This window comes from Setaria viridis, chromosome 5, assembly GCF_005286985.2.
Source record: "Setaria viridis chromosome 5, Setaria_viridis_v4.0, whole genome shotgun sequence".
Classification (NCBI taxonomy): Eukaryota; Viridiplantae; Streptophyta; class Magnoliopsida; order Poales; family Poaceae; genus Setaria; species Setaria viridis.
In genome coordinates, this window is record NC_048267.2 from 46,357,987 (window position 1) to 46,378,491 (window position 20,505).

A 20,505-nucleotide genomic window follows, 5' to 3' on the forward strand; every position below is an offset into this window, starting at 1 on the left:
TTGTTGGCCTCAGCCTTATATTCCTTTTCTCTTTTATTCATTCATTCCTGATTCCTTCATCAATCGATCAGACAGCAGAAAGGCACGCACGCACGGACGGCGAAATTATTTGCAAATTATTATTATTAATTAAGGAACCGATCGACAGCAGTACAGATGGATGGGCATGATAATGTAATTTTAATTTGCTGCTATGCTACTTGGATAGATAGGACGTTCAGACCTTCCATGAATTCCATCCATATATGATCCCAACTGAGAAATCCAAAACCAAGCAAGGGTTCAAAATAAAAAGTTGCTTCATGTGGTGGGGCCGCCAGCCGGAGGAGACAGTGTACAGCTAGCTAGTGCTGCTGCTGCAGGGAGGAGATAGATGAGGCAACTGGTTGGAGCTGGACCAACCAACACAAGATCATGGACACTGACTGACAGCCCATGTAATGTAGGGCAGGCCTCACACATGCTCTTCCTATCCGACAACACTCCTGCTCTTTTCCTTCTTTTTCTTTAATCATAGATAGAATAGATAGGGTGTATTAATTAAGATTTTGTAAGTAAAATCCTTGAATCTCTTTATACGCATGTGTATTCCCCAAATGTTCTTCACGGTTTCTAGGCACCGTACCTATGACGATACAATATTCAGGCGTCAGCAGCTAGCTCTTGCAGCATTTCTTTAATGGAGCAATTACCTTGGTAATTGCATGCTGTCGATCGCTTGGTAGCTTATAAAATTGTCATTCCGATGCTAGCAGCTTGTGCGGTGTCGTGGACCGTGGGCCAGAATATTATATATATTAGCAAGCAGCAGTATGCAACTATGCATCATCATTATTCTTTCTTGGGATGCCAATACCAAAAGAAAAAAAAAACAGCACTACAGCAGCAGCAGCCTGGGCCGGGAGTGAGTTTCCTTGCTTCATCAAGTAGTAAATGGGCTTTCAGTTTGTCATCCTCTTGGGCTACAACAACAATGGGCTGCTTCTTAATCGTCGTGACCCATCCTGCCAGCCCAAGATGATATGAGACTACCAGGAGTAGGTGTTTGGCAAAACTAAACTGGTATCTGCGTCACTGCATGCATGTTGCTTGCGCCACATCCATCGTAGATAACTACTCCCTCCGTCCTGCATTTACAGAGTTCAAAATTGATCCAAAAATAAATGCATATCTAGAAATGGACCATGGTTATCCTTTTCTACTTTTTTTTCTCCTCCCAAAATGTAATGATTATATCTTTATAGGAGTATGTATATGTAATTTCTCACTAACATTGATCCCTTCACCCAAACTCTAAAAGTACATTTATTTTGGGACGGAGGAAGTAGTTAGCATTCTTTAACTTCTTTCTTTTCTCTTTGTCTAGTGGACCCCACGACGCAATATATATCAGAATTAGAATCAAAATCAGAGATTCATAATTAAACATATAATAGCTGTATATACCGTCTAGGTAATTAAACTGGTGGATCATATCACGACGGCTCACAACTTCAGTTTAGGCAGCTCAAGCAGGTACCAATGTATAGCAATACACGTACGCTGTGGGTCCACATGTCAGTGCGTGGGTCACCACCGGCTATAGCCTACCCACCCAACAGTATATATGTATCTAAAAGTATACCCCCTCTGTTAAGTTGTGTATATATATATATATATATATATATATATATATATATATATATATATATATATATATATATATAGTGATAATAAATAATATCGATGACTGATGGACTATTACGTACTCTTTTTATGGGGTTTGATTGAGTAGTCAGGTTGATACGTTATTAGCAACCAACTACTACATACTCCACATTACGTACGGCTAGCTGCTTGGTATATCTGCTGGGTTCGGCGACAGTTTGTGAAACAAGATAAACCATCAAAATGCAGCAATGTTAATTCAAGTTCCGGTTGCTAATTATGCTCGAGCTAGCCTTGAGAAAATCAGCAAAAAGCAAGAAAGAAAACAGAATTGTTGGTCCAAGGCACCCAGAATGTTTTGTTTCGGTTAATAATGTACGTCGACATATATATTAATACAATCTGATTGCATACAAATTAAATGGTTGACACTATATATGAATGATGCATGGGGGCAATTATATTATATTATATTTCTTCAAGAATGCAAGCATGAGTACCTTACCGTAGCGTACCTACCTGGAAGAAGTAGCCATTGATCGATCGTCTCCATGCTGATCGATGTGGTATATATATGAAATGATATGATAGCCCTTGATTTCCAATGCAGCATCATCAAGATTCCCACACATGCATACACATACACATACAGATACGGCCGGGGATGGCAGTCGTCACGCGCGCAGTGTGTGAATCTTGATGATGCCACGCCAGAAAATCACCGGCTGATTAATTGATTTGATGATCACACACACATATATATATATAAAAGCTAGCTAGCTAGAAATAAAGGGGTTAAAATAAAATAGGGAGAGTTGGAGGATGCATGCATGGATTAATTGGAAGAGATGGAGAGAGCGATGGGGTAGGTAGGCGGCGGCCGGGAGGGGATGGAGAGATCGATGAGGAGGTAGGTGCAGTGGAGCCTGGAACCTGGTGGAGATTGAAAGCTAGCATGCATACATGCAGCTAGAGATGATGATGAAATCTGAATCTGAATGCTGCAAATATACAAAAGCAAGGCCGGCCGCTCGCTCAAGTGAAGAAAGAAAGAAAGGAAAGGGGTGGGGGGGGGCGATGGAGGAGAGGCTGCTGCTGCTGCTGCGTGCTGCCAAGGGCATATATATATACCAATGCAGAGGTACGGTGGCCAACAAGCTAAGCTAAGCTAGCTCTCAGATCGATCCATCCGTCGGGTCCGCTATTAGGGCTGTAGCTACCTAGAGCTTGCCGAGATCTATAGCAGCAGTGTGTGTGCTATAGCTATCTGGCTTCCATTCATTCGTTGACAACCGAGTAATTATTACCATGGGTGTGTGTTTTACTGTTAGTTGCTTATCAGTTCATACGTACGAGGACACGCATCTGTGGTAGCTACTGGCCTAGTATAGTACGTGGTGAATCATCATCAGGCATATGTAGGTAGCACCGATATGATATGATCCAGCAGCATGCAAGCAACAGTGAGCGAGTGGGCTCGGAGCCGGAGGAGGTTAGACATCGCCATCGGAGGAGCCAAAAAGGCGGGGGGAGCTTTTACTCCATCACCCGCCCCAGCTGCCATCCTTGGCCTTGCCAGTTGCCATTGCCATTGCTGGCTACTGGCTAGGTACGTCGTCCGGTCCGGAACCAAAACCAACAACGCATGCATGGCCGGCCTTTCCCTGTGAGGAAACTAAACAGACTCCCATCCATGTAGTATGTACAACTAACGTAACGTCCATGTCCATGTCATGTACGTGGATGGACGTACGATCCATCCATCACCATGCATGCATCTTTAATTTTGCGTTCGTTTCAAGGCAAGCATGCACATGTATTATACATATACATCATGCATATGCAGTGCCGCTGCAACAGCTAACTGATCGATCGACTGGAAGATGTATAATAAGAGTCGTTGCGCTCATCAGGCAAGGCAAGGCAATGCTGCATCCATTACGACGATATATGGACGGCACAGACAGCATAGTTATAACTAATAGGACCGGACCGGTCATCAAACCGGCAATGGTCCAACCGTTATGAACCGCCGGTTCAATAATATTGGACCGTTTAATTGAACCGTCTATAAATATTGAGAACCGATGCATACATACACACACACACACACACACACACACACACACACACACACACACACACACACACACACACACACACACACACACACACACACACATATATATATATATGATAATTTGCAGTATATAGTCGGTTTTAAATAAAAGTAGATTAACAAATCACTTTACACCAATGTCCATTATAAGCTAATTGGGGAACTAGTGACATAGCCATTTAGAAATTTTAGTAGGCTCAAGTTTTTGCTTAAAATAGAGATGCACTTGAGGATTAAGAGCTCCATTATATCAAGTCTCAAATTAATCTTTTCGATGGCCAATGATAAATTCCCTGCAATCTAAGTGTAGTCTGCATTCAATTTATAGATCATCGCAAGAAGTTCAATCACAAATACGTAGCAGATAATGGAAAACGCATCTACATTCTAGCAATACCAACTTGTTAGGTGGTAGCACGTAGCAGTACCAATAGGGCAGCAGCAACTCGCCGCCTGTCCCTGCTGCAGGCGGGCCGGCCGTCTCCTACTCTCCTCTCTGCCTGCTCACCGCTGGGTGTGCCTACCGCGCGGCCACTCACGACCGCTTTGCCGGCGCTGCTAGCTGTGCCCTATCGCGCGGCCAAGCTCGCCGCTCACGGCCGTGCCGTTGCGCCGCTCGTCGCAGCGCCGCCCAGCTTAATGCTACTACCTCGCTTCTACTCCGCACCGCCATGCAGGAGCCCGAAGGAAAGGTTGCCATAAGAGATAAGGTCAGGCATGAGCTCCACGGACCACCATGTAAAACTAGCAACGTACACCGCAGCAACCGAAAGCTGTCGCTTTGTTGAAAACCGCCGGTTCACCGGTTCCGTTAAAAACTGGCCTGTTAAACAACCATTTTACCGGTACGATTGCACAAAGGATCTTTTAAGTGAACTGAGAGCCTGTTCGCTTCAGCTTATAAGCCGGCTGAAAAGCTGAAACGGCTGATTTGTTGTGAGAGGAAAATAATATTTGGTGGCTGATAAACCAGCTGAATAAGCTGAAGCGAACACACCCTGAGCTGTTGGAGGCTCCGGTCCCTGGTTTTTTCGGTCCGACCGCCAGTCCGGTCCGGTTATGACAGACAGACAGCAGGATCCCATGCATATATGATCTGACCACACCGGCCATCTGCTGCATGCATGTGCCATTTACGTGCGCGGTGATCACCAGGCCACCTGATCGATTCGATCGACCACCACACACACTAGCAGATATGATGGAGTACTACACATGCTGTACGTGCATGCGTCTTGTCCTCGTTCCACGTACGCAAGGTGGTTTATTTGTCAATGAGTATATAACATGCATGATCGGCGGCCTAGCTAGCTTAGCTTATGGGATGTTTGTTTAATTTGAGGAATGAAGTCATACCTCATCTTCTCACTTCTCACTTTTTTGTTTGGTTCGTGGATGAAATGAGTTCATCCCTCACAAACTAATTAATATTTAGTATAGTCATGAAGAATGAGGTTATCCCACTAAATTTCATAGGATCAGCTCACGATGGACAATCTCATCTAGCATGAGGTGATTCCCAAACCAAACACACCGTTAATTACCTGGCTTTTCCTACCCAATGCAATGCACCGCAACGCAGGCAAAGCAAGAGCAAGCAGCCCTTCCTTCTATTCCTTTTCTATATCTCGGTAACGGTGAAAAGAGAAAAACAAGCATTGCACTATATCGCTTTGTATTTTTGCATTCAGCTGGAATATTCCAAACTGTACTGCAATAGTATATATGCTTTGCTTTGGGATCCATCATCCATCATTGTGTCCTTGAAGAGGAAGACATCCAATCCAAGAGCTGCTACTACGTGCGTGCGTGCGTACTATAGTACACGTACATCATATTTACATCCAATAGTATATATTCATCCATGTCCATACATACATACATACATACATACATACATATTATATATAGAAAAGGCAAATTGAAGGTTTGATTATATTTACAGCATGCTGGACGACGTACGGCGTGGTACTAGTACTATTTACAGTTGGTGGTGTGGAACCAAAGCGAGCACAACCCAAGGAAGAAGAAGGCGGGAAGAGCAGTCAGCAATGCCAGTGTGTGGGGCCGTCCCGTCCAGCCCGCACACCATAGCTATTAGCTAGGGGATGATGGATGATGGATGGAGAGACTAGTTGAGAGAGAAGAGCCAGCGAGTTAAATATAAAGCCTGCACCCGTCACATTTCCAGTGGGCCGGGGCAGCCCGCCGTCCGATCCCATCCATCCATCCATCCATCATCAGTCATCCGTGTCCCTGTCAGTTTGTCATCTCCAATTCCCCAACTCTTCTTGCATTGGACTCGCTTGGCTTTCTTCTTCTTCACGGGTTTGCAACTATGCCAAAGCATTTGTTTGCAACTATGACAAAGCATGCAAATGTCAAGTTAGCAACAACCCGGCCAACCCTAGACGACGACGACGACGACAGCGCAAGAAACAAGGCAGAGCCCGAGGACGATCTCCGTCAGCAAAACCGAAAATTATATGCGCGGCGCATCGGCATCTTGTTGTGTGCATGTTCCTGATCGATCGACAGCCAAGTTTGATTGGATGCTTTTCTTTTCTTGTGCATTGCATTGGGATGCATGATGCAGATGCATGCGTCGTCTTTCTCTACCTCACCTCACCACTTGAGTTCCTTGGCTGCATGCTTCTCCCCATGGCATCTTTCAGCATCTCGCAACTATTCTACAACTGCATATATGCATTCTAGCTGTGAGATGGTGAATTCAGATTTCATCAGACTATAGCGTGTGAGCGTCGTCTATTCAGTATTTACTGCATGCTACTCCATGCAGGCATCTAGCTTGCTAGTTGTATTTTACATGTAGTTGAAACTGACAATACATGCATATGCACTGTCGTTAAAAAGGCTACTAGCTAGCTAGGGAAATTTTGACCCTGCAGTAGCTAGGTTGCATACCCAGCTATGCCCAGGGTTCGGAGTATATGCTCTTAATTAATTGGACGGGGAATGATTAATTGATCCAATTAATTAAGCTAGCTTAATTGCATTGCATCAAGTAAGCAGCATCTTCAGGGCCCGGATGTTCCAGGCATGCACGTTGGCAAGCTTCAGAGATGCGCATCATGCTCATGCTGAGGATAGGGCCGGGCACGGGCAGAACTGCAGAAGCATGCAGCACTCAGCAGCAGAGGCCAGAGGGTTAGTTGCAGAACAGAAATACATTGCGCGAGCAGATGCAGAGCAGCCACCAATGGAGTGCATGCTGCGTGCGTGTCCAGGCATAGCATGCCCTGCTTCAAAGATGAGGAAGGAAAGGAAAGGAAAGGAAAGCATGCAGAGCCATGGTGGCCACTGGCTGTGGCTGTGGGCAGGGGGTGTCGGCCACCGGCGATCTGAATGCTGATCGACCGTACCGGCCGATGGATGGCCTGCTGATCGATCGGACCTGAACAAGACTACAAGAGCATGCAGCAGCTACCTAGCTCTCTACTATGTTTTACTAGGTACCTACTATCTATACCCTGCTGCTGACTGCTGCTATATCACAGTACTGCATGACTATAACTGCATGCACTGCACGCGCGTGGTCAGATGCAGTACGTACTACGTTGTTGTGTAACCGCAAATAGCGTGGAGACACACACCATGGACGCAGGTACGGTAGCTGCACCCTGCTGCCTGCTCTCCAGTAGAGTAGTAGCGACGCATGATCCAAAGCCTGAACCTGAACCTGAAGACGACGACGACGACTATACTAGCTACTAGCTGCAGGTGAGAAGTGAGGAATGCCCTGTCCTGTCCTGTCCAGCTCGTCCGGCCACGCAGCTCGTGCTATTTTAACTTTCCTCATCACACTTCACTTCAGTGGTCACTGCGACCCTGATGGATCCAGCACAGCATCCACGATGGATGGCCTAGGCCTCCAATTATTTGCATGCACTGCAAGCCTACTGCAGGCATGCGTCCATCCTTCTCTACTCCATCTAGCTACTTGGATACATTTATATATCACAACTACCTGCGACATCACTCGATTGATTGATTTATAGGGCTTAACCTTAACCCCTAATGTACTACTCCCTCCATTCTGACCTATTTTCAAAACTCTTTTAATACTTGTATTTGAGTTGAATATTTGACACTGTTCGGTTCCCGAAGAAAAAAAAACATTTCCCCCCTAACAAGGACTATATAACCGGATGATCGATAAACATTTCTACTTGGTCATCGTGAACCTCCAATTATGTGAAATAGATTTATGAAAAGAGAATGGAGCGAGCACTATGTATCCATGCATGTTTCGATGATGGATCATTCTACTGCAGTAGTGTTACTATCAGGGGGCCTGGGGCTCCATCATATCTCTTATTTATCCATTGACAGCCCACCTTCAAGAACCTCGAGGTTCATATATATCCAAGGAATTGAAGGACAGGGCTTCTTTGCAGTAGAATGCTGCAGCTTTGGATCGGTGGATCCGGATCCACGTGTCAATAACCTAACTGGAAAGAAACTTGCTGCTTGCACACTAGTACTAGGCTAGCTAGCTGGTGTTAAAATCGTGTGCTACTCTTTCTGTTTCAAATTGTAGATCGTTATATTTGTTAGGTTTATAGCTTTTGCTATGCATCTAAAATTAGATGCGTAGAAAAAGCTATAAATTTGAAAAAGTTAAAAATAATGTATAATTTTAAATGGATGTACTAATGGATGGGTAGCGGGTTGAAGGTGGGAAAGATATGAGACTCCAATCCGTCGGTGCAAAGAAGCAGCTAAGGGAGTTGAGTTGGGCCGACGGACGGCTGAGCAAGAATAGCTGGTCTGGCAGCCTCGTTTCTTGAGTTGGGCTGCTGCCACCTGCTTACTATACTGCGACTTGGGCTGCCAGGTTTCCTTCCATGCATCTATCATCTTTGTGTTGGTCACATGCATGCATTTGTATATCTATACATAGTGTTGAGGAGTATTATATGTATGGGGACATAGATAAATATATACGCAACTCGTCCATCTTTTATATATATCTAGAGAATCATATATCAAAATTCCTAAATTAAACTACTAGGTAGGTTGTGGAGCATGTGACATGAGGAAACAAAATACTCAACAAGCATGCATGCATGCAGATGCAGTTGCGACCAAACAATTATTAATTATGAGAAGCATGCATGCCAATGCATGATGCCATTGCCATGCACGCGTTGACGACTCTTTCTTTGCTCAGCGCTTGGCTTTCGGCCTCCGATTCCGATCCTTGGCTAGCTTCAAGATCGATCATAATTAATAATGCAAATAAAATTGCAAATGCAAATGATGCATGCATGGCCGGGCCCTCGTGCAGGCGGCGGCGTCGGTCACAGGTCATGCAGTGAAGTCGTTTACGATGGATAGATGGACGGCCCACACGTACTGATGCTGCATGCAAGCAAGCTACATGCTGCCTTGGCCTTTGCGTTGCCTTGATGCGCAGGTCAGTCGTCAGGTCAACCCTTGTCGTATCCCCTGGCGCGGCTTGGTCTCCCATTAATTGGCTTTGGTGCTTTCCTTGGTGGTCAATTGATCAGCACATACAGGGCAGACACGCACATGCATGATGCATCTATCCCCACTCACTATATATAATATATAGAAGAAAAAAAAGTCAACTCTTAATGCGACCAAAAAAGAATGATTAGTCCGATCCGATCCGGCCGGTACCTGCTTCGTTCCAACCAAGCAATGCAGCGAGCAAGCTGGGATGTAAGTGTAGATGTAATTTCAATTATTCACTCCAGCCGAAGCCGATACATTATTATTGGTTGGGTTTGGTGGTGATTGCACATACAATACAATATAATTAGACCATGCTACTACAAGTGATTGCTGCGCGTGCGTGCGTGGATGCCAACAAAGTCAAACTACTCCAAATAATGCAATATATATTAGAGTCCTGGCCTCATCTGATCGAATATATGTTCATGCGGCTAGATCGACAGCTATTATCTTACTTGTAGGTCTCTCTCTTTATATTATGGTATATATATGATCGATTAGGTATATACTACCTTAATTACCCTACTGTTCCATTCAGTGTGGTGGTTGCTTCTTAATTATACATGCAGCAGATATATAGAGATAGAGACCAATTGATCGACCTGCCCTTATCCACAGCACCATCTGCCCTAATTCTATTCCCCTACTAGTTTAATTAGGGCCTGTGGCCTGATACAGTTGTATGCATAATATAATTAAGAATGCAGCAGGTCCAGCAGTAGTTCAACTTGCACGCGCAGCTAGTACCACCTTTTCTTCTAGATAATAATATGTAGTAGAGAACGAATACTTATAGTACCACTACTCCCTCCATTCCAAATTATAGGTCGTTTTGGCTTTTTTAATTCATAGATTTTATTATACGCTTAGATATACCCTATATCTAGATGCATTATAATCTAGAAAAAGTCAAACAAACCTCTAATCTGGGACGACGGAGGGAGTAGTAGCCAACAATTCAAAGTCCACGCATGCATGCCTACAGAATATATAGCCTAATATAATAATTAGTATAACAAGATTATTATTAAGGGATCGGACACAATGCAAGATACATATATAGGCGGAGTATTTTCTAATTAAATTATATATACTTTGTTTTGGTAGCTAATATGTTTTTTTCTTGCGGGCAGTAGCTAATATGATATGAAGGGATGCGCATAATATTATCAAGGTTGCTTGAAAGCTGCTAATAACAATCAATCAAACATGCTCCCTCCCTGGATGATCGCTTTAGTAGTTGCTGCTATTATTAGCCTATTAAGAGATAGAGAGACAATGCAAATGCATTAGTTGCACCGGCGGGGGCGACATTGCATTGTTGGGTCAGTTAGTCGTAGTCGTCGTCCTTGGATTTCTTCCTTCTCCTCTCTGCCGCCGCATTGCAAATACTAACAAGCTACCCAATGCCACCTCTGCATGCATGCTTCAATTCAGATCGAAGGGCAACTGTGATGCATGCTTCATGGGCATGAGGGTATATTGGTCTTTTAGCATGCACGGTGAAAAAGGCAGGCAGCGGGTTGGTGAGGAAGTAGTGACATACCCTCGTTGTATACGCAATGCTAAGCTAGCTTGTTCCTTCTTCTCTTCTTCTTCTTCTTGTCTTGCTCTCTCTATATATAGCAGCAGCAGCAGCAGCAGCAGCAGGTAGCCCCAGCAGATCGATCGATCCATTCCATTGAGAAGCCATAATTAAGTAGCCGCCTACCTAGAGCTATCAGTAAGCCGGCCGCAGCAACATATTCGATTCGATCCGATCTTTGGGCCGGAGCAATTAGCAGCAGGCAGGCATATGGATATGGAGGAGGAGCAGCTGCTGCAACAAGGATCAGCCGCTGTGCCGCCGCCGCTCGAGAGCAGCAATTATTGGCCGAGCAGCAGCAGCAGCGAGGAGGCGGCGGCGGCAGAGGACGACGGACCTCGGCGCCGGCGGGAGTCCATGGTCAACAGGCTCATCTCCACGGTCTACTCCGGACCCACCATCAGCGACATAGAGAGCGCGCTCTCCTTCACCGGCGGCGATCACCTTGTTGCTGCTCCTCCTCCTCCGGCGGTCATGGACTCCACCACCAGCAGCCCAGTGTACGTATCTGTATATATTATATATATTGTTGCATCAATTTAGAGCAGTATTCATCGTTCACCTGATGATCACCTCGATCATATGTAACATATATATTATGAACAATTCTAGGGTTTTCTCCCCGGAGAAGGTGCTGAGCAAGATGGAGAACAAGTACACGCTCAAGATCAAGACCTGCGGGAACGGCCTTGCGGCAGAGGATGGATACAAGTGGAGGAAATACGGCCAGAAATCCATCAAGAACAGCCCCAACCCAAGGTATAGATACATATAAGTTAATTATTTTTCAAATTATCATAAAGATGGAGAAATAGAATACTAGTACATACATATAATAAATTAAAGAACGGGGAAAGAAGAAGAAGAAAATGCTGGAGCTGTCATCGTCCCAAGGAGATGAAGGGGTTGCTATGTATGGTGACCCGGATGGAATGGATCCAGCTAGCGAGGCGAAGCAACCAAATAAAGCACTGGCACTGGCCTAGCTAGCTTTCCCAACTGAAAGAAAAATTGCACTGCCATCTTCATCTAGTGCTGTGCTGCTACTTACTACTCCAGCTAGCTGGGCATTATCCTCTCCCGAGCCATTAATAAGCTAGCTGGGCATTCAATAAATTGCTTAAATTAATATCGATCACGCACTGCATATATTATCCATGCAGGAGCTACTACCGTTGCACGAACCCTCGGTGCAACGCGAAGAAGCAGGTGGAGCGCTCGACGGAAGAGGCGGACACGCTGCTCGTCACCTACGAAGGCCTCCACCTGCACTACACCTTCAACTACTCACCCCAACAACACCACCTGCTGCTGCCTCCGCCTCCACCAAGCTGCAGCAGCAAGAAGCCCAAGCTGCACCCGCGCGGCGGCCCACTTGCAGATGCTGATGCAGGAGCAGCAATCCTCCAGAACAGCAGCAGCAGCCCGGCCCAAGAAGAGTCTATGATGAGCAGCAGCACCACGAGCAGGTCGTACTATGCTCCAGCTTTGGGTGCCTCATCACCACCATCATCAGAAGCAGCAGCAGCAGCTGCTTGTTATTTCGACAATGCTACTACTAGTAATAATGAAGACGGGCTGCTAGGGGAGGTGCAGTTCCTTCGGCAGCAGCAGCAGCAAGACTACTGCTGCTTTGTTGACTTTGAGGAGCAGCATCGTCGTCAGCGGATGGCTAACAGCAACAGTAGTAACGGCGGCGGCCTGCTGGAGGACGTTGTTCCGCTGCTTGTCCGGCGCCCATGTATCAGCAGCAGCTCCAGCTCGCCGGGGATCACCACCACCGCCGGCAGCCCGTCGCCGTCCCTGTCCACGTCGTCCTCCGTCTCATGGAACCCCTACATCGACATGGCCATGCTCTCCAACATCTTCTGATTGCAATTGTGCATGATGCATCATCTTCCCATTACTATATATAACAACTAGTTCGATATATAGATAGAATATTATATAGACAAGTATTAGTAGTATTAAGCGTATGCATTATTCGAGTATACTATTGTACGTTCCTGTATGTACGTGCTGCATCACTAGGGAATAATCCAAAGGAAAAAATTTAAATGTTGCTTGCATTGCTTTAATTTGTTATATATATAACACTATGTACGGCAATGGCTTACCTGGAGTGAAATATTAATGCACCGGGATCCTAGCTAAGAAAGGAGGCTTGGGATGGATGATGGGCCAAGTAAGAGCGAGCCCAACCCAATACTGGTACTGGGCTGGGCGTGGCGGGCCCAATATTCCAACGGCTAGTTAGTTATCCTGACACATCTCCTCGTGCGGCGTGGACCCACCGAGCATCCATCCATGACCATCTATCTTCCCCTTTCTCCTGACCTCCTCATCCAAGTCAATCCTAGTGACCGTTGCCGCCGCTCCCCCTCCTTGTTCTTCCCCCTTCTCGCCGGGCAATTGGCAAGGAGAGACAGCGGCGGCTGGCGGGGGCACGGAACGGAGCCAGCAACCGGTCGGCAACCACTGCCGATAGATCGACGATGGCGGTGGCCGACGCCAAGCCGCGCCTCAACGTGCCGCCGTCCATGGCGGCCGCGCTCCGCCTCGATCCCGTCCCCCTCTCACCGCCCACCTCGCGCCGCCTCGCCGAGGCCCCCAAGACGCCCTCCCCATCCAAGACCACCTACAGCGACCGCTTCATCCCCTGCCGCTCCTCCTCCCGCCTCCAGAACTTCGCGCTCCTCGACTCCCCCTCTTCCAACTCCAAGGATGAAACCACCTACTCCCGCCTCCTCCGCGCGGAGCTCTTCGGCCCCGATTCGCCTGGTCTGGCACCCGCGACCTCCCCGGGCCCCGCATCGCCCAACACCAACCTCTTCAGATTCAAGAAAGACCACTCCGCCGCCACCTCCCCCTTCGCCGCCGCCCACCACGACTGCACCGCCGGATCTGGGGAGCCCACGGCGTCGCCACAGAAGCCGCCCAGGAAAGTCCCCAAGACGCCGCACAAGGTATGTGGGACTATTTTCTGCCTTCTTTCTATTCTATTTCTATATTCCTCGCCGGCAGCCAATCCCACAAACACCTCGGCAGGTCCTGGACGCCCCGTCCCTGCAGGACGACTTCTACCTCAACCTCGTCGACTGGTCCTCGCAGAACATGCTCGCCGTCGGCCTAGGGACTTGCGTCTACCTCTGGTCCGCCTCCAACAGCAAGGTCACCAAGCTCTGCGATCTGGGGCCCAGGGACAGCGTCTGCGCCGTGCATTGGTCGCGGGAAGGCTCCTATCTTGCCATTGGCACCGGCCTTGGAGATGTCCAGGTCTGCCTTGCTTTGCTGTGCTTTACTTTCTCCATTTTCTATCTGCTCAAATAGAATTCTCTGCAATTTCAACTTCTTTCTCAACAAACAGATCTGGGACAGCTCGCGCTGTAAACGGATTAGGAACATGGGAGGTCACCAAACACGCGCTGGGGTATTAGCATGGAGCTCCTGCATCTTGTCCTCCGGTAGCAGGGACAAGAACATATTGCAGCACGACATCCGTGTCCCCAGTGACTATATCAGCAGCTTCTCTGGTCATAGATCAGAGGTGAGACTACTTCCAGTAGGCATAAATGACATCCTGCAATAATTTTTGGATCTCAGACCTCTGTGTTTTTCAGGTCTGTGGACTAAAATGGTCGCATGACGACCGTGAGCTTGCTTCCGGTGGAAACGACAACCAGCTACTAGTATGGAACCAACGGTCGCAACAGCCAGTGTTGCGGTTGACGGAACATACAGCTGCGGTTAAAGCAATAGCGTGGTCACCACATCAGCAAGGCCTCCTGGCATCAGGAGGCGGAACAGCTGATAGGTGTATCAGGTTTTGGAACACGGCTAATGGGAATCTTCTCAACTCAATAGACACAGGCAGCCAGGCAAGTAGTAGTTCTGAATGCAATCCACCACTAGGGTACTGTCGTCCTGCTATCCTCACCATTTTTTTTTCCAATTGTAGGTTTGCAACCTTGCCTGGTGCAAAAATGTGAATGAGCTCGTGAGCACACATGGGTATTCCCAAAATCAAATCATGGTGTGGAAATATCCATCTATGTCAAAGGTATTGTGGATCTCAGTACTTGACATATCTTGATATATCAGTAAGCCAATTGTATGATGCTTCCTCTGGATGTACTTCCAGTTTACGCAACTTGCTTTTTCTCGGCTTGCTTCTGATAAACAACATTTCATTGCTGTGGGCTGAGACATTGAATTATGGAATGCTTAAAAAACAGTGAAACGTAGACTAAGCAGCAATATACACATGTTAAGGTAGCATAGCACATTGTAGCTATCAGTACCTCACCTCTCTTCATACATCAGTAAGAACACTGGACATTATATAATTGTGTCCTTTGGGTATGAAGCATCGAAAGCCCTCCAAGGAGGCTCCGTCTGCAAGTTAGTTAACAAGAGTTTTCTTTGATGCCGTCTAAAAAGAAAAGTCATTTCTTTCTGAGACATTGGCTTGCTGGTCGCTTAGAGCACGATAGAAATGTAAACTAAGCAATGAAAACCATTTGCCTGCGCACAGCCCATGACAAGGTTATGTGCTTCGTAATAAACAGTGTTGATCTTGTGCTGTGGTTGTTTGGAATTTTAATGTTAAGTAGAATAATAAATGCTGTATTTTGGGAGAACAGGTTGCAACTCTAACCGGACATACGATGCGTGTGCTTTACCTTGCATCATCGCCTGATGGCCAGGTAAATCTGAATCCAGCTAGTTGAATATTTGTGCATCCTAGAAAGAAATTATGTGAAGGAAGAGAAGTTAGATGATGAGATGTAATTTGCAGACCATAGTAACAGGAGCGGGCGACGAAACTCTACGATTTTGGAACATTTTCCCATCAGTGAAGACACAGGTAACGCATGCACCTCTAGCTTGAGAAAGAATTGAGAATTCGGTGATGGCGTCGTAACGTTGCTGATCCCCTTGGTGTTTTTGCGTTCAGACTCCTGTCCGTGATATTGGGCTGTGGTCGTTCTCAAGAAGCCACATCCGGTGATGAGCGGGCCTGGGCCTGGGCCTAGACCTAGACCTGGAGGAGGCAAACAAGATGCAGATAAGCTTATTTGTTGGGAAGCAAGATACAGTAAATTGTTTACAGGCGTGTGCACAGGTAGCTAGTTTGTTGAGTGTTTTTTTTTGTTGTTGTAAAATGTGAGGCCTGATCATTCATTGGTTCATTGTTGTTTTTGTTTGTGTGTGTGGGGTAAATTAATGGATTGTTTGAGGTAGAAAGAAAGAGTCGGGTGATGATGTATCAGAATACTTGCTTGCTGACGATTGACAAAATAGAGATAAAACAGTGAACTGCATGTAACTGTTTGTATGTGTGGGCGACTGACTTGACTTGTTCGTAATTGGAAATGAGTCATTTGTGTTTGGTCCCTTGAAGCATCATGTATGAGAACGTGTATCTCTCTCTACTAGTCCTCCTCTAGAGTATGAAAAGGGCATCAGATGCTGCCTGTGACGCTTTTCTTCTCGAGAAACAACAAGGCCGGTGAAAAGTCCGTCCGTATCGCATGTATGATCGACCTTGAAGGGATAGTTGAATTCGTTCATGTCATGTCATGCCACACGCGGCGGCAAGCCATGCCCCCATCCCCATGCACACTATTCTATCATTGTTTCTTTTGAACAAAGCAAATCGTACCTGCAATGGTGTTGAGTTGAAATAATAATAATAATAAAAAACTAGAGTGGACGGTGAGATCCTGCCATGCTCGTGCTCTCACGCACTGTGCTTCGCCTCCCTCCCTCTCTCTCTGCTCTTCGCCTCTTCCCCACGCGAAAGCCCATGTCTTGGCACATGTCCATGCCCAAGAAAGAATTTAATAATTAAATAAAGAAAAGAAATTTCCACGCCACCTTCTTTTTCTTTCTTTCTTTGGCCGGTCTCCTTCATCTTCCATCCCATTCCCACAGGATTCCCGCAGCGAAGCCGACCTCCTCCCTCCCTTCCTTGCTTGCTATATATCCTAGGGAAACCCAAATCTCCCCATAAACACCCTCCATTCCGTTCATCATCTCCTTCCTGAGCTGCGCCCGCGCCCGCGCCTCGTCGGAAAACTAAATCTGGTTGGTAACTCTTCTTGTGGAGATTGCTCAAACATTCAGGCATCCCTGCTCTTTCCATTCCGGATCTTAGCCTTGTTTCTCTTCTCCACCAGAGCGGCCCAAATCTCGCGCTCCCCAACGTCCCACATAGTATCTAGTAGTAGATCCAAGCCACATCTGTTTCTTTCTTTCTTTTTTTTCTTTTTGAAACGAAATCTGTTTCTGTTGTTTTCAATTTTTGCGGATTATCAAACATTGGTTACCATGCCCTGATGTCCGTCTATTCTGCAGAACGCAATGGACTACGACGGCAGGTACAACAAGGATCAGAGCCTCAAGTGTGACTGCCTCCTCTTCGGTAATTTCTCCTCCTCCTTGCCATCGTTTCCGTGCCTCCAAAGAAAAGAAGCAACGCCGTATTCGTTTCAAACATGCATCTTGTCTCTTGTAGACCTCGATGATACGCTGTACCCGTTCGCCTCCGGCATTGCTGCCGACATCGCCAAGAACATCAAAGGTACAACCACCCTTCTTAACCAACCATCTCCTCCTCGTTGCAACAGGTGATAGATGCTCATGAGGTCTACTCTACTCTTCAGATTACATGGTGCACAAACTCGGTGTTGATGAGAGCGTTAGCTTGGAACTATGCATCCTCCTCTACAAGCAGTATGGAACCACCATGGCTGGTTTGAGGGTGCGTGCTGCTAATTTCTACACAGATGAACAAACCTCCTTGTGTTTTTCTATGTCTCCTTGCGTTCTGGCACTAAACCTTGCTTCTTGCTATCTTGTTATATACCATAGGCTGTTGGCTACCAGTTTGATTACGATGATTTCCACAGGTACTGGATTCTCTGCCCAAGCTTCCTTGTTTTGTGACTCTGCCAGTAATTTGTACAGAGGATATTCATCTTCTAACTGCCTCACTTGCTTTCTGCATCAGCTTTGTTCATGGAAGACTGGCCTACGACAAGATCAAGCCTGATCCAGTGCTTAGGAACATTCTGCTCAGCTTACCCCTACGCAAAATTGTATGTACCAAAAACTCAACATCTATTCTTTTATAACAGAGACTAACTAGTATTTGAGTGATAATTTTCTAGCTGTGTTCCTAGGTTTTTACAAATGGTGATAGAATCCATGCTTCAAGGGCCCTAAAGAGGCTTGGAATTGAGGACTGTTTCGAAAGAGTTGTGTGTTTTGAAACACTGAACCCAACATCTCCTGCGCTGTCTGACAAGCTTGAAATCTTTGACATTATGAAGCATCTGGCTCATCCACAACCCGGGGTGGAGCTACCAAAATCACCAATCCTGTGCAAGCCATCAAGAGAGGCAATGCTGCAGGCCCTCGAGGTCGCCTCCATTAATCCACACACAACTGTAAGCAGCTACCTGCTCACTGGCATGATCAAAAGCTGATGGGTACCTTGCCTTACATATATTCATGCCATGGTGTACTAGTAACCGACTCTCTTGCTCGAAACACCTTCCAGATATTGTTTGATGACAGCTTCAGGAACATCGAAGCTGCAAAGCAGATCGGAATGCGAACCGTCCTGGTAAGGAAATATCCCTTGTGTTTGATGTTAGAAATTTTTGGGGCCAACATTGATTGAGGCAAAAAATGTAATGCGAGTGTGATGAATAAATGTACCAACCAGGTTGGAACGTCTGAGAGAAAGAAAGGTGCTGACTATGCCTTGGCAAGCCTCCACAACATGAAGGAAGCGCTGCCTGAGCTGTGGGAGGAAGCTGAGAAGGATGAAGATGTGAGGAATTCGAGCAAAGTCGGAATAGAGACATCTGTGATTGCATAATATCTTCTTGCGCAGCCCTTTTGTTTGCCGTGGAGTTGAGCACGAGATGGTGGGTCATTAATATTTTTTTGGGGTAGCCCACCTCTGCACAATCTTTTGTCTGAAAAAGAGCTACCGATGAGAGGACAAGAAAACCATCTCCTCAAGGGTTGGGGACTGACTGATACTATAACTGATGTTACGTCCCACGTCCCATATACCATCCAGTAAGGAATAAAATGTTTCCTTGAGGTACTGCAATAGCAATACTACTACTTGTCTATCAATGAAATACCGCAGAAATACTTTGTCGTGATGGGTTGGGGACACCTGATTGTTGTACTCGTGATGGATAGTTGAAGCACCTTGATGTTTGGATCCAAATGCCCATCACTTTGGTACTTGGTTCCTCATGCTTATGATAGTGATTCACTCTTTACTTCATTATTAGACGCTCTATGATGGCTGAATGAAGCAAGTTGCCCTGGAGCCACTGCTCTGTGTGTAGAACACTGAAACCTAGTTTCAGATGAGCAGTTCTATTTCGGGTTCAGTCAAATGCCAAGCCTTAGATCACGCTGGATCAGATCAGTGCCATCAAAAGTACAGTGTGATCGAGTTATCCCCAAATTCTCATGTGGTACAGGAGTACACTTCAACCTACACAATGCACCTTCTTCCCAGAGCAGGCAGGCTGCAGACGATTTTTTCCCTGATGCAAGGCCACAATAAACTATTACTCTCCATGCACAGAAATAAGGGGGTGTGTATTTTTGTCTCTGGTGACATAATTGGTTCTAGAAGCTATACATCCTAGCTGGTATGGCATTGCCCTAGCTGCAAGTATTTTGATTAATAGCAAGCTTGTGATGTCCAATCGTTTGATTCATGATCATAGAACAACACTTGACCACAAGAAGAGAATTCACTATTATTCGTGGGCTCGGAAAGCGATGTGTTACCAGCAGGCAGAGGTCCCTTGGCATTGCAATTGCACAGACATTGTGTACAGCTTAATTAAGGGATGTTGTTGCTCCACAAGAAAATAAATAATCCCAAAAGAAAACAGAAGCGACATATTGATTTCCCTATGCTCCTTTAATTTGGTTGATAGAGTTTCTTTGAATGCCACTATAATGCTCTAGACTAGAGTTATCTGGTCGCTGGATCTCCCGATAGTACAAGCATGTATACTAAGAACAGTCTGCGCACATGACACAGTTACCAAAGGTCAGTCTTACGCTAATCCCAGTGGAGGTTTCATAGAGGTTTCATGCACATTAAATACAGTGACACATCAGCATATGTGATGACATGGCATGATAGTTATGAAGTGAGAGAGGAAAGAAGTTTCATCAGGATGAAACTGTGTATACACTGTTTCCAAGACTATGAAACTTGCATTGGGGGCTATAGAGTTTCATTTCATCTAACCATATCCAATCACATGCCTTACAATTAAATGTCATGGTCATCCTATGAAATCGTGAAATGAAACTATGCACTGTGACTCTTTGTTTCATTCATGAGAATATACCTCAAGGGATGATGTAGCATCATTGGAAACAGTGCGATGAAACCTTGCACTGGGACTGACCTTAGTGCACAATTTCATGACACAGTTACCAAGACTGAGAACTAGTAAAATGAAACTTCCTCTCCTCTCTCCTCATAATGACTTTGCTACGCAGCAAATTTGCTGAGGTGGCATGTTATTTAATGGTCATGAAATTTTTGATGAAATCTCCACTGAGACTGATCTAATGATCTATCTGATAAAGA

General features: G+C 45.9%; 3 protein-coding genes across 3 annotated transcripts; all 3 read left to right on the plus strand.

Moving 5' to 3' along the window:
• The first annotated feature begins 10,596 nt into the window (after positions 1–10,596).
• Positions 10,597–12,922, plus strand: LOC117857375 (uncharacterized). The gene is made up of 3 exons (XM_034740012.2): positions 10,597–11,353; positions 11,466–11,612; positions 12,017–12,922. The coding sequence occupies exons 1-3, from the start codon at positions 11,064–11,066 to the stop codon at positions 12,723–12,725; spliced, it is 1,146 nt and encodes a 381-aa protein (XP_034595903.1). The 5' UTR covers positions 10,597–11,063; the 3' UTR covers positions 12,726–12,922.
• A 267-nt stretch (positions 12,923–13,189) lies between these two features.
• On the plus strand, positions 13,190–16,177 carry LOC117857374 (B-type cell cycle switch protein ccs52B). Its single transcript, XM_034740011.2, has 8 exons — positions 13,190–13,819; positions 13,902–14,129; positions 14,221–14,400; positions 14,474–14,731; positions 14,812–14,913; positions 15,497–15,559; positions 15,652–15,720; positions 15,811–16,177. The coding sequence occupies exons 1-8, from the start codon at positions 13,349–13,351 to the stop codon at positions 15,862–15,864; spliced, it is 1,425 nt and encodes a 474-aa protein (XP_034595902.1). The 5' UTR covers positions 13,190–13,348; the 3' UTR covers positions 15,865–16,177.
• A 553-nt stretch (positions 16,178–16,730) lies between these two features.
• On the plus strand, positions 16,731–19,039 carry LOC117857376 (uncharacterized protein C24B11.05). Its single transcript, XM_034740013.2, has 9 exons — positions 16,731–16,943; positions 17,214–17,280; positions 17,374–17,439; positions 17,522–17,619; positions 17,730–17,767; positions 17,869–17,956; positions 18,041–18,307; positions 18,421–18,486; positions 18,589–19,039. Exons 2-9 carry the CDS (start codon positions 17,220–17,222, stop codon positions 18,742–18,744), a joined length of 840 nt encoding a protein of 279 aa, XP_034595904.1. The 5' UTR covers positions 16,731–16,943; positions 17,214–17,219; the 3' UTR covers positions 18,745–19,039.
• The last annotated feature ends 1,466 nt before the right edge of the window (positions 19,040–20,505 follow it).